Source organism: Lepidochelys olivacea (assembly GCF_965140295.1).
Source record: "Lepidochelys olivacea isolate rLepOli2 genome assembly, chromosome: 14".
NCBI lineage: Eukaryota > Metazoa > Chordata > Testudines > Cheloniidae > Lepidochelys > Lepidochelys olivacea.
Window position 1 is genome coordinate 15,557,592 of NC_140424.1, and position 14,408 is coordinate 15,571,999.

General features: G+C 43.5%; 1 protein-coding gene across 4 annotated transcripts in view; it reads left to right on the top strand.

Moving 5' to 3' along the window:
* SAP30BP (SAP30 binding protein) overlaps positions 1–14,408 on the top strand; it is a 54,458-nt gene that overhangs the window by 37,635 nt on the left and 2,415 nt on the right. For all 4 annotated transcript variants that reach the window (XM_084646560.1, XM_084646562.1, XM_084646561.1 and 1 more), the window contains 6 exons: positions 7,550–7,638; positions 11,025–11,116; positions 11,614–11,674; positions 12,312–12,363; positions 12,832–12,890; positions 14,298–14,382. In XM_084646560.1, the coding sequence (XP_084502686.1) occupies positions 7,550–7,638; positions 11,025–11,116; positions 11,614–11,674; positions 12,312–12,363; positions 12,832–12,890; positions 14,298–14,382 (438 nt within the window). The remainder of the gene's footprint in view (positions 1–7,549; positions 7,639–11,024; positions 11,117–11,613; positions 11,675–12,311; positions 12,364–12,831; positions 12,891–14,297; positions 14,383–14,408) is intronic.

Below are 14,408 nucleotides of genomic sequence, written 5' to 3' on the forward strand. Positions count from 1 at the left end.
GGCTAAGGTACCTCTGGTGAGTGTACCTTTGTAAATATAATACATGGTTTAAAAGCAAATGTGTTTAGTGATTGATTTACCCTGAAGACTTGGGATGCATTCGCAGCCAGTACAGCTACTGGAAAAATCTGTTAACATGTCTGGGGATGGAGCAGAAATCCTCCAGGGACATCTCCATGAAGCTCTCCTGGAGGTACTCCCAAAGCCTTTGCAAAAGGTTTCTGGGGAGGGCAGCCTTATTCCGTCTTCCATGGTAGCACGTAGTCTGGAATTCTTGCATAACAAAGCATGGCAGCGTATGGTCCGGGTGCTTGGTATGGGAAATGAAGGTGCTGCTGTTTGAAACCATTCCCACGTGTTATGAAGGTTAAAGAAGCCAAAAGACTGTAGCTTACCATGGCTGCCTGCAAGCCGAATTCTGTTGCCTGGCCCTGCGTGTGTGATGTCTCACTCCAAACCCGCAGGCCCTCAATCTAAGAGGCAAAATGAGACCTTGTACCGAAAGCACATGTACTATGTAATGTTAACAGCTTGGTTCACCGTGAAAGAGTATACTCATTGTTCTCTAAAATGTGTGTTTTTAACTACTACTCTCCCTTTTTTTTCCGCTCCCGCAGCTGCAAATATTTCAACACTCCCCGATCATCTCCGTCCCAGAGGCTAGCGCAGATAAGAAGGCGAAAAAAATGCACTCGCGATGAAATGCTCTCTGAGCTTATGCACTGAAAGAGCTCAGCAAAATGCATGGAGGCAAACAATGTCAGAGTTCAGGAAAGCACAAAATGAACGCGAGGACAGGAGGTGGGAGCAAGAGGAGAGGTGGCAGTAGCGTGATGAGAGGAAGCAAGATGCAATACTGAGGCTACTGGGGGATCAAACTGATATGCTCCGGCATCTGGTGGAGCTGCAGGAAAGGCAGCAGGAGTACAGACCGCTGCTGCAGCCCCTGTGTAACCACCCACCCTCCTCCCCAAGTTCCATAGCCTCCTCACTCAGACGCCCAAGAACGCAGGCGGGGCACCTCCAGGCACCCAACCACTCCACCCCAGATAACTGCCCAAGCAACAGAAGGCTGGCATTCAATAAGTTTTGAAGTGCAGTGTGCCCTTGTCCTTCACTCCTCCCCTCCTCCCCCAGCCCTCCTGGGCTACTTTGGCAGTTATCCCCCTATTTGTGTGATGAATTAATAAAGAATGCATGAATTTGAAACAACGACTTTATTGCCTCTACAAGCGGTGATCGAAGGGGGGAGGTTGGTTGGCTTACAGGGAAGTAGTGAACCAAGGGGGCAGGTTTTCATCAAGGAGAAACAAACAGAACTGTCACACCATAGCCTGGCAAGTCATGAAACCAAAGCTTCTCTGGTGCGCAGTGTTCCCTGCTGTGCTCTTCTAACCACCCTGGTGTCTGGCTGCACGTAATCAGCGGCCAGGCGATTTGCATCAACCTCCCATCCCGCCATAAACATCTCCCCCCTTACTCATAGATACTGCTTGCTGTGTGCTCCACAATAACAATGGGAATATCAGTTTCGCTGAGGTCTAACAGAGTCAATAAACTGCACCAGCACGCTTTTAAATGTCCAAATGCACATTCTACCACCATTCTGCACTTGCTCAGTGTATAGTTGAACAGCTCCTGACTACTGTCCAGGTTGCTTGTGTATGGCTTCATGAGCCATGGCATTAAGGGGTAGGTTGCGTCCCCAAGGATAACTACAAGCTTTTCAGCATCCCCAATGGTTATTTTCTGGTCTGGAAGTAAGTCCCTTCCTGCAGCTGTTCAAACAGACCAGAGTTCCTGAAGATGCGAGTGTCATGTACCTTTCCCAGCCGTCCCACGTTGATGTTGGTGAAACGTCCCTTGTGATCCACCAGTGCTTGCAGCACCATTGAAAAGTACCCCTTGCGATTTATATACTCGCTGCCAAGATGGTCTGGTCCCAAGATAGGGATATGCGTTCCATCTATCGCCCCACCGCAGTTAGGGAATCGGCATTCCACAGCATGAGCGTGCCCCATTGCCACCAGGATGTCCAAATTGCCGGGGCCTATACTTCGAGAGAAGTCTGTGTCCATGTCCTCATCACTCTCGTCATTGCGCTGCCGTCGCCTCCTCGCCTGCCTTTGCAGTTTCTGGTTCTGAACATACTGCAGGATAATGCATGAGGTGTTTACAATGCTCATAACGGCCAAGGTGATCTGAGCGGGCTCCATGCTTGCCATGGTATGGCGTCTGCAGGAGAGCAGAGTTGCAGCAGAAGCGGTGGCTGACAGCAGATGCCATGAGTATAGATATTTATAGAGAACGACAAGCGGACCTGCACGGTGGATTCATGAGAGCAGAGTTGCAGTGGAAGCGGTGGTTCGATGACGACGGTTAGCAGTCCTACTGCACCGTCTGCTGAAAGCAGTGTGGCGTCCGCATGGAAAAAAGGCTCGAAACAATTGTCTACCATTGCTTTCACGGAGGGAGGGGCGACTGATGACATACCCAAAATCACCTGCAACGATGTTTTTGCCCAATCAGGCATTGGGAGCTTAACCCAGAATTCCAATGGGCGGCGAAGACTGCGGGAACTGTGGGATAGCTACCCACAGTGCAATGCTCCGAAAGTTGACGCTAGCCACGGTACTGTGGATGCACTCCGCCAACTTAATGCGCTTAGTGGGGACACACGCAATTGACTGTATAAAATCACTTCCTAAAAAGTTCTATAAATTCGACCTAATTCTGTAGTGTAGACAAAAGATATCTTGGTGTACTGGATTTTGACCTGTTCAGTCATCAATCCACTGCTTGAAGAGTAGTGCCGTACTCACTGTGACTAAAGGGGAAGGCTTTGGTCACTTTCATTGTGTTTTTTGCAGAACTCCAGTGTATGGATTGTCTGGAAGTCGTTGCACATGTGCAAATGTTTATCAAATGCTTTCCTGTCTCTAAACCGTTTGTATAGGAGAAGTAAACTCCTGCCTGTTTCCATCTCTTCCTCCCCCCTCCGTCCCCACACACAGTGTTTGAACTGAGAGCGACCATTTATTTGAACTGGAAGGAACTGACTGCTACACAGTTTCCTCTTTGGCATCTACATTTTTGTCACCCTTTCTACTTTCCCCCACTTCTTTTGTTGTGCAGCTTGTATTGCCTGGTGTATTGGCCAGAAAAACTACCCATCTGGAGCTGAAGCAGGGTAAAGATAGCAGGCTTTGATTTGATGCTGTGTCTGGTCAAGAACTCTGGCAAGAAAGTATTCATTGACCTCTAGTTCTCTGAACTTTTCCCAAGCACATCCTGATGGTTTAATGGACCTGCGGTTTCTTACCAAAATGCAGGCCTGAATGCAGGTGGGCCTCTCACCCTTCCTGGGGTGAATGCAGTGGCTATCCAAAAAGTAGCTATAAAATTGCACAAATTTAATTAAATGCAGTTAAATTCTTAAACTACCTTGTCAGTTGGTGAAAGCAAATCCACAGACCTAGCAAATTGGTCATCTTTGCACTCTTTGGAAGAGGATGCCTTGACTTGCTGATCTAGCGGTATCCTTGGAACATGCTCCCAAATATGCTTCAACCACCAGCTGATTCATGCAAGTCTGTCTTACGACCTGTTCTTTGCAAGTTTTCTCATCCCAATCAGATCTATGGCTGCCAGGTATGAATAGTTACTTTATTACAAGCCAGAACTTGGGCGTGTTTGAAATGGTGATTCGTGTCACCCACCTGACTTCCTGAGATCCTTTAGGCTGGAAGCAAGTAGATTGCAGGCTCAGTCAGAAGCCACACCCAATGTTAATACCTCTGATTTTGTATAAAAAGCAAAGCTTTGATATTGCAGAAATAACAGGATGCACAGAGCAAGTGGATACATCCTGTGAGGACACATCATGGCATCACTATCTCGTACAGTAGTGGCCAAACTTACTGACCCTCTGAGCGACGTACAACAATCTTCAGAAGTTCAAGAGCTGGGGCACACCGGCCAGGGTTCGGGGCTTCTGTCCTGTGGAAGGCACCTGCGGGGGCTCCGCTCCTACTGAAGCCCTGAGCCATAGCAGGCTGAAGCCCCAAACCCCCCCCGCCGCCGCCGCCACGCTAGGCAGAATCCATTATCCTACCATCCTGCTGCAAGGCAGAGGTCCCAAGCTTCCCTCCCCCCAAGTCTGGTAGGTGGGGGATGGGGGGGCTCCTCTAGCCGCACTTTAGCTGTGAAAGAGCCCTATGTGGTTTGGCTACCCCGATTGAGTACGTTCACATCTGCATACATGGAAAGAGATGTAGAGAGCAGAGCTCTTAAAAGCTCTCTGCATTGTTTACATAAAGATACTACAAGTAGTGAACAAATAAGACATGTTAAATCAGCAGGTGTGATGGAGTTCACCATCCAACTCAGTATGCTGGAGTTCCCAGGATTCTCCTGAATTATAATCCATCTATCAAGTAGGAAAAAATTAATGGAAAAGAGGGCTCTGGAATCTTAAGGTAATCTTGGTATGCACTGATAGAGAGAAGGTTGTAGTACCTCAAAAGTATGAATGTCTTTGCCATACCTAGCCCTTAATGTAGACTAGGATAAATAACTGAAACCTCTTTTTCTCCATTCGTAGTAAGGCACATCTTTGGAGGAAAAAACAAAACAACCCTGATACCCCTTCCTCCAAAGATTTTTCTCTGGATACAATATTCCTTTCATTCCAGAAGGTCAGGCATATGACTGATTTTTTCAGTTTAGTGGAAATTATTCACTCGACTCACACCTAGTCTATCCAAACCCAGTTGATCTGAGCGTCTGGGTTACGATAGACTAGGTGTGAGCATCCCCACTGCAAAGTCCTGCCTGAATTACCATGTCTTCATTGTTCCTGCACTTGTCTGTGTGTCTGGGGCATATCCCATGGTTCTTTGTGCTGGGTTGCTCTAAGATGCACTCCTAGTCATTTGTGTCAATTGCATGAGAGTTTGTCCTTTTGGGGGGAATTGTGGGAAGGGAATTGGAGGACTTTTTGCAATTGAGTGTTTGTGCAGTTTTTGCCTGTCCTCACTGCAAAGTGGGCAGATTCCAGCTAGATTAAAGCGCAGCCTGGGGTCTCACCCATGTCCCCAACTGGGTAGGATAGCATGGGGTTAAAGCACCTATGTCCATACACCCAGCTGAGTAATGTAGTATGGGCTTAAAGCCCGTCCAAACCCAGTTAGGTTTTTCTTCGTGGATGGTAGGGGGTTAACTGTTCAGTGGAGACATAGCCTTACACTGGGATGTGCACACTCTTCAGGAAGAGAGGTTGGACTGCACATCAGGGTAGTGCCAATAACTGAGCACTCCCATATGCCTCAAACGCAGACCAGCAAATGAGGGGGGTAAAAACTGAAATAGCATGGGTCAATATATCCCTCTTTTTCCCAACGTGAGCCCAGCGTGTTTCTTTCCCTTATCCCTAGCCAGAAAAGTTTTCTTGACTGATTACTGCCCCATCTCCTTTTATAGGCTAATTTGAATGATATGCTGGGTTAGTATAGGGTTCCTGCATTCAGATCCTGGCTGACTTTTGGTTAAGAACTCCCCTTCTGTGAAAGTGCTATTTCTTTCTTCCTTATATCCTTTTGTTTCACTTAATGGATCCTCTAGCCATCTGCAGAGGAGCCATGAAAGACATGGATCTTGAATTTGGAAGGGCTATACTTAGATTTAATTTGATTCCTTTGCACTATGTAGTCTGGGTTGGGTTGGGTAGCCTCCTTGCTCTTATAATCTTTCAGCCAATAATGTGAATGCGTTTATTATCCCAATAATTTGTTTACCTTTTCTGGGGTATGTTGTCTCCCTTTTGTCACTTAACATGTCTGTGGACTCACTTATATCTTCCTTTACTTTTGAAATAGAGACATCCCCCATCCAATCAGCTGCTGTAACCTATAACAAATATGGCCTTGTTGTCTAGGAGTCCCAAAGTGACTGCTTTTCTGTAGGGACTTTGGCAAGCTTTCCCTTCTCCACAGAGGCGTGTGTGCTCTTTGTAAATGCCAAAGGACACTTTTTTTTTGTTTACGTGCAATTGCTGAAGAATTTAACTCTCAATAACATCCTGATCAAGCAGAATGAGTGGTTGCCTGCCAGATCTGCATCCTCTGCTGTTTGTCGTTGTTGCTCTACATTCATATAAAAGGAAAAAAAGATGTTAACACTGAAGTGTAATGCTTATTATCTGCCAGCCTTAGCTATGTGTTACCAAGCCGTCTTGTCTTCTGATGTAGATTCTGTACTCTCTGTCCTCTGGGGGCCCTTCTGAGCTTTAATCAAAGAGGGTTTAACTTGGACATTCTAGAGCTGCAGTTTAATCAACTCTTTCTTGTAGCTGTGGAAGCACAAATGTGAATGTCTCAAGAGTGACATAACTTGTGGGTGCTGGTGGAAAGTATTTTCATTAGGAAGTCCATGACTCTGGAATCTGTTCCCTGTGGAAACAAGATAAAGTGCAAACTTGGCCACTTTCAGAATCTGCTGTGAGACACCTCTTTGCCCAGGCATTCCCAGCTGATTCAATCTTGGTTTCCTAGCTGAAAGGTAGAGCTGCAGATTACATGGGAGCCTGGTGTTCTGCCTTACAGAGGTTTCAAATGTGTAAAGCGCACAGATACCATACTGGTGGTCACTAGCATTAAAAATTAGCTGTGGAACAATGTGTCAAACCTGTACTGCTCTGTCATCAGTCTCACTGAATGATTTGCTCTTTCTAGTAGTAATCTGACCCCATAAGTAGAAATCAAAGCGTCTGTTAAGAAAATATTAACTTTAAACTGAGGATGGAAGCGGTGAGTGGTAACTCCTGGCAACTGTTGGAGATGTGTACCTGTTTTCAGCCTGCATCATTTCAATGTAAACATGCTGTCCTGAAATAAGCAGAGTCCAAATTTGGTTTCTTCCAAAACTAACAGACCATAATCTGGCCTAGTTTAGGTTTTTCGTCCTTTTGGTTCTTCAGTTTCACAGTATGATACTCTTCGTGGGATTATATGCTAAAGGGCAGGGGGAAGACTGGCTACAGACAACACATTATCTGAATCTTTCAACGCAAGACTACAAAGTAATTGGTGTGCACAGTTTGGTGCAGAAGTGAAGCGTTGTGAAAGGCAGGTCATTTTCCAACTTTATCTATTGCCCCTTCTATTCTAAAGTGGCTAGCAGTTTGCTTTTTTGGGGAGTGGGGGGTAAATCAGAGAGAAATGGCTCTGCAAGTACAGGAACAAAAGCTGTTCAAAAGGCATTATTCTATCCCAGCACTGCAAACCACCCTATGCACTATGCTTCACTTCTGCACCAAACTGTGCACACCAATTATTTTGTAGTCTTGCAAAACTTCTAGTCCTGAGCCCCTTGCTCAAAATTGCCAAATTTTTTTGGGTGCTGACTTGCAGCTTCCTCCCCATTTTGCCAATCCTGAATCCTCAAAACGACAGAATAGTGCCAGTGAGGGTGTAAAATGAGTTTTCATGACTTGTCAGCTTAAAACTGCTTGCAGTGGTGCCAGATCTCATGTCCTGATCTTTCATTGCAGCTTCCTTTTCAGAGCGAGTAAGAAATATGTCTCCAGATGAGATCAAAATCCCTCCAGAACCCCCAGGCAGGTGTTCCAACCACTTACAGGTAGGTACAACCCCTCTTTCAGTTTGTCATCTCTCAGGATTTGTCTGAAATTTCAGTTAACCAGTTGACCAAACATCCTAAGAGCTGGTAAAATGCAGCAAAAGATTCCCACAGAATCCAAACCATCTGAGAAATATTTTTCCTCAATCTCATACAAGTCAAATGCCGTGTAAAGGTTCCCCAGCATGCTTGCCACACTTCAATGTGAGCACTACAGTAAGGTCTTTCACCCAACACTGGGCAAAATGACATGTTCATTGAATAGAAAGGAACTGTATTTATCACCTTAGCTGCTTTTAAGTTTTTTCAAAGAAACTGAATTAACTCTCCATTTCTAACTAGATGGAGAAATGTACTATGCAAACAAAAAAATTGTGGGACTCTTGCCCTGCTTCCAGAACTACCCAGGAATAATAAATGGATAGTGTGTGAATGCATACCACAGCCCACATCTTTTTGTCTTGGCCAGTGCTGTGCTGAAATTCAGAAGTAGTGGGTTCTGTTCTAAATTGAGAAACTACCATTTTTGCTTGGGTTCCATACTTGGTAAGAGCTCTCCCATCTAACTGTAGCATATTTCCCAGGGTTCTTTAACTCTACGGGTATGTACACACTGCAATTAAACACCCACTGGTGGCCCGTGTCAGCTGATTTGGGCTCAGGCTACAGGGCTGTTTAATTGCTCTGTAGACATTTGGGCTTGGGCTGGAACCCAGGCTCTGGGACCCTCCTGCGTTTTGCTGTGATGCTGGGGGTACCTTTCCCATAGCTGAATAAGAGCTCTGTTGGTGAGGGAGTCCGAGCCACGCAAAAGTTGGTCCAATAAAAAGAGATTTCCTCACCCAGCTTTTCTTCCTTTCTGAGGCCGATATGGAGCTGGATTTAGTGGGGAGACAGGAGAACACATACAATTGTATAATTGCTGCTAATGCTACCTTCTGAGGAAGAGTGGCTTGTTTGAATCTGATGCTAATGCAGTCTTTTATCATATTAGTAGGTGAGGTTCTGTCATCAACTTAACTCCATGCCAAAGGGTTTGGTGCATATGTAGGCATAGCAGAATTTGATTTTTGTAAAAAAAAAAAATACAATTTTGACAAACTTTAATATTTTTAAGCATTCTATTTTTATCTATTTAAAGTTTCACAGTTGTGGGGAATTGGGGGTGGGGTCAGACAGTACTTATTTAATGACAATAGACTTCGAGATACAAAAAGTTAAAGCTTTATAACCATTAAAACACAAATTGTCAACATCATGTCAGAATATACAAAGTAAATTGTCCTAAATCAAACTCTAAAGTTCTCAAGCCGCATTTTTCTTTCTTTGCCTATTTGTAAATTTTGATTATCATTGGAAATATATTTTTCATGGGCTTGTGTATGTATGGTGAAATCTGTTTATTGCCATTTGCTGATAAATCTCATCCTTCCAAGCCTCTACTCATATGTGTATCTGGGAGACCTGACCATAGAAATGTGTAGTAGCCCCTTCGTGTATCAAAACTGTTATTCCCTGGAACAAGTTGAAGAATACCTCAAATATTACTTAATAATGGTCCCCATTCTTGCATGCCATAGATTGGGGGAAGGTAAATGAAGGCTGCCGTTTCCTGCCATCTGCTAATAGGTTTAATAATGGTGGGCAATTTAAGATGGCACAGTGGTGAAGAACTGTTGTGGGGAAACATCCAAAAGTTGAGTTACAACCCTGTAATAGTTAGCAAGTTGTTTTGAATCACAGTTCAGAATGCATCCTCTTTGTGCAGTGTACCTGACGCACCCATTAGTTTTGTTTTGTACTGCAAGAGATTTTAGTGGTGTAACATCAGTGAATGAGTAAGAGTGCATGGGTCTGAGGAATGCAGTAAGCTGGTGCGAAGATCTGATAAATTAAGACCGATCCATTTCCTTTCTCAGCTGTCTCCACCCTGTGTGGAATATGTCTACCCCAAACCACCTTAAAGAATGGAGACTCCAGTTTTGCAAGCAGAGCAAACTGGTTTTTGCAAATAGCACAACTAAAACACTTTTCAGTTCTGTAAGGGGGCCTGACATACTTTGGAGCTTTAGAAATAAACTGTCCTTTATTCCATTGGTATCTCTTCCTTCCATTGGTCAATTTATCTCTCTAATATGCTGTATCTTGAAAAGCTCTATGCAAAGTGGAGATTTGGAGATTCTTTCCTACTTTCAAGTGACCCGCCAGTTCTTTGCTTTGTGGAAGTCCCAGATTCTAAATATGAGGACTCCGTCTTGGTGGTGCTATCAACACTTCAGATTTTAGAGGCTGAATTTTCAGTGACTGTTGCAACTGTTCTCTCAAAATGGTGCCTCCTTCGGACATGTTAATAGGGTAATAACTGTCTGTGTAGAACTTAGCCTAAAAGCTTAACTTTAATTGAGGAAATAGCAATTTTATACCTGATGGTACTTGACTTTTCATCCAAGGATCTTGCTACTTTGTGTAAACTGCAGTGAAATTTGCTACACATAGAATCACAGAAATGCAGAGCTGGAAGGGACCACCTTGAGTTGGGGATGTATTATCCCCATTTTACACAAAGGGAAACTGAGACCTGAGAGGTTAAGTGACTTGCCCAAGGTCACACAGGAGGTCGGTGGCAAAGCAGGGAATATGAATCTGTATCTCCTGCCTCCAAGTTTTGGGTTTCAGCCACAAAATCTTAACTTTCTATTGTAAAGTCTCTGGAATTTCACTTCCTGTAACTTACTTTAGCTTTATAAGTAAGTTTCCATAGCGGTAGTGTCACAAACGACCTTGCTTAGCAGCAGGACGACTTCCTCTCATGCAAGATTCAGATATCGATTGCAGTTTAAAACCTACCAAATAACTCTAACTTTGGTTATTCAGGGTTGAAAATGCATCTTCCCTCTTCTGCTTTCTATGCTCCATGTCAGACAGTAGGGAGTGTGTTTCGATCTTTTATGCTGCCCTGCTGAGCAAAACAGATGCAATTTTCTTTAAATCAAGGCCTTCCTTTTTGGAAGGTAATTATATCCAGTATTTCCAACCTTCTGAATCTGTTTAAGTTGCCTTTCCCAAGCAGTTCAGGTTTTACTGGAATACTCCCTGCGTTGTGCTGGAATACTCCTTGATAGCCCACACTGTATAGTGGATTATGCAGGAAGGTAAGAGTGATCTTTGATTGAGTCTGAGAAGAGTCAATGTCACTGCAGATTAGCCCAGATGATGTGCCTGCTTCGGCCTTCCTGTCTCTGAAAAATTACTGTTCTAAGGTGGGAGAGGGCCATTTGGGGTTTAACTATGCAGAAATAAGACAACCATGTTTGTGCATATTGAATATCTCCTACCTGTGTGTTACTACTTGGTGTTGACTCTTACACTGTTTCTTTTTTATCTAGGATAAGATTCAAAAGTTGTACGATAGGAAGATGAAAGAGGGCATGGACATGAACTACATCATTCAGAGGAAGAAGGAATTTCGTAATCCCAGGTGAGTTTTCCCTTTGAGGTTACAACTCTGCAGGAAAGCTAATCCCAAGAGTCATCCTCCTTGCCATTAGAGCCGTATCAGAAATTGGGGATGTCGAGCAATAGACGCTGTTACTGCTCATGAAATCTTCAAGAGGATCTAGAAAAACATCTCAGAAATGAGTGTGCTTGAGATTCTCTGAGATCCATGTAACCACAACTAAAACACAGATTTTAAAAGCAGGTGTGTAGGGCTTCAGGTACGATTCTGTGGATGGTATGTTTTGGGTTAGGAGAGGAATCTCTAGTTGAGGGGAGGAATAACCAGGGTTTATGATATGTTTTGCATATTGTGGTGGTGGTCATGGGTCTTCAGAATGTTACTCTTTTTGGTGATTCTTCACCTGGGCCATTGAAATGGAGCACCAGCCTCTTTGTACCAACAAACCCGATGATCTTAATCTTGAAGAAAGAATGGGGAAAGCTAGAAATAAACTAATGATTGTTCTTCTGTCTCAGCATCTATGAAAAGCTGATCCAGTTTTGTGCAATCGACGAACTTGGTACGAATTATCCCAAGGTAAGAAGGGTGAAAGATTTAATGGGAGATGGGGTGGGTGCATGAAGCTCTCATCAGTTTTGTCCTCTTTCTCAGGCAGGTCATTTAAGGCTTCAGACGTCAGGGCTGATGACAGAACTAGTCAGCTAGAGATCTGTCTGGAGTTTGATCTCCAGTTGCATTGAAATAAAATGTGCTTTGTGTAACAGTGAACCCCAGTAGCTGTAGCTTTGTGATATAGACTTCGAATTCTGTGGCTGTGGACAGCTAATTTGGAGTTTTGTTGTGGTATAGGTAAAATTCTATTTTGGCCTGTCAGTCTTTCAGGAGGCACAAATTTGGGAAACAAGTGTCAACTTGCAATGAGAACTATTTAGTGCCTCTGTCACTCACTGAAATGGCATGACTTCTGTTGGTCCAATAAAAGATATTATTTCACCCATCTTGACTCTCTAATATTCTAGGACCAATGCAGCTACAGCTGCACTGCATCTGAACCTTTTTATGTCTGATTGGGATACAGGAGAGGGGAAATTAGAGCTGTACTGAATATTTCCCACTCTTCCTTGTGGTACTTTAAAAGAAGTATATGATGAAGTGTTTTGTATGTCGTGCTGTTCAAACAAGTTCTGAAATAATGTTAAACTTTTTCTCTCAGGACATGTTTGACCCTCATGGGTGGTCTGAGGACTCCTACTATGAGGCGCTAGGTAATCTTAAGGATATCTTTCTTTCAATTCTTTCTGATCACTCCTACAGCTGTTATCCCTTTTATCAGTGCTACTGAATCATGCTGGAACTTTAGCAACTGTATTTTAACTGAACACCCGTTTAAATGAACGGAAAGTCAGAATATGCCGGCCGCATTCTGGTTAGGCACTAGTCCAGTTTGGCTGGACAGACCTAGAACTTCCTGAGTTTCCATTAGTTTGGAAAGTCCCTCCCTTAAAATTTTTGGTCTGAGATACAAGCAGGCTCTGGTTGCAGTGAAGAGGCTGAAGAAATTATAAGTGGAATGTTGCCTTGATAGAAAGTTTTTTATTTCACAGCTGATTCAATAGTTTTCTGTATGTGGGACCTTGTCCATTGATTGGAGAGGGAGGGGACAGTTGTGGAGATGAATTGCTGCTTTTGTAAATCTCCTGCTTTTTATAATTTCTTGTACCAACCTTTTTTAGCCAAAGCACAGAAGATTGAAATGGACAAACTGGAAAAGGCCAAGAAGGAGCGCACAAAGGTAATAAATCAAGAATTATGGAATTTAGAGATCCATCTCCCAGCCTTTATTCATTCTTTGCTGGAATTCATTCCATTGCTTCATGTTCCTCCATGTACTACCCCATGTATTGACCATGAGGTATTTTTAGACGGTTCTGGCATCTTCCCCTTATTCATTTCTTTGCCAGACTGTACAAGATTTAGGTTTTTGGCCTTTCCTTGTAGGTCAGTTTCTCTCTAGGCCCAGTTGCCTTTGCTCCTTGAGTCCTGTCCAGTTCTGTCAATGTTCTTAAATCAGAGCATGCATAACTGCACCCATTATTCCAAATACAAGATAAACAATACTCTGTAAATAACTACTATCTCCTTAGTCTTCACACTATGCCTCTAGTGTCACAGCCTAATGTAGCTTAATTTGCCCAGCAAGTCACACTGAACTCAGGCCTGACTTCTGTTTTCTCTCATTACCTCTTTGACTATATCTAGACCCATATCAACCCCTCGATACCTGAAAATGTCTTGGCTTGTTAGGAAATTGAGTCAATGCATTTAAAACACCATATAGCTCTGGAGCACTTCACATCACCCACACCCCCACCAAATGGTGAGGCACTTGGATTAGTGGCTGGCATTAGGAAATCATATCCAAAGAGTTAATTAACAAAATTTCGCTTCAGATTTGTAGAATGCTTTTTTGACAACAAGTACATTTTTGCAGCAAACTTTTTTAATAGCCTTCTCTTTGTTTGCCTTTTGTTTTGCTTTATGCACAGCAGTACAGTCACCTGTGACTATCCCCCCTCATTTCCCTTCACTGTAGACTTATAGGTATGTGATTGCAGACTGTTGTGGCTCTTGTTGCTAGGTTTCTTTCTGTGGCGCAGTCTCTGTAAACCATGCGTGTGGGGACTTGCATTCTAAGACAGCTTTTATTTTTCATCTTAGCTTCTCATTGAAGAAATGATTTGTAAGAATATGTCTGTACTGACCAGGATCCTAGTCCTGATCTGTCCGTTAAGGAGGGTACCAAAGTTTTTGATCTGTCTACATGTGGAGAATCTTCATATTTACACATCTTCATAATGGTTATAACTGATCCGTTTTGGAGTACTTGGAGTGAGGACCATATGTGTTTTCTCTCCCCAACACCATAATGTTAAGCGGACTGGCCCAATAAATATTTGTATCCTTTGTTTGCTGAGGTGTTGTAGCAGTCTTTGTCCCAGGATGTATGAGACACAAAGTAGGTGAGGTGATATCTTTTTATTACAGAGGTTGGTTCAATAAAAAAATATTACCTTGCCTACATTCTCTTCTATACCTTGCTACATTCTGGATCTAAAGAAGAACTGTGTAGTGAGGGAAGAAGACGTAAATATTAACATCTGTTCTTTTCTTTCTCTCCCCCCCCCGACCCCCCTTCTAGATCGAGTTTGTGACTGGCACTAAGAAGGGCACAACAACAAATGCTTCATCCACCACTACCACAACAGTCAGCACTGCCCTTGGAGGTAAATACACGCGATGACCTCAAACT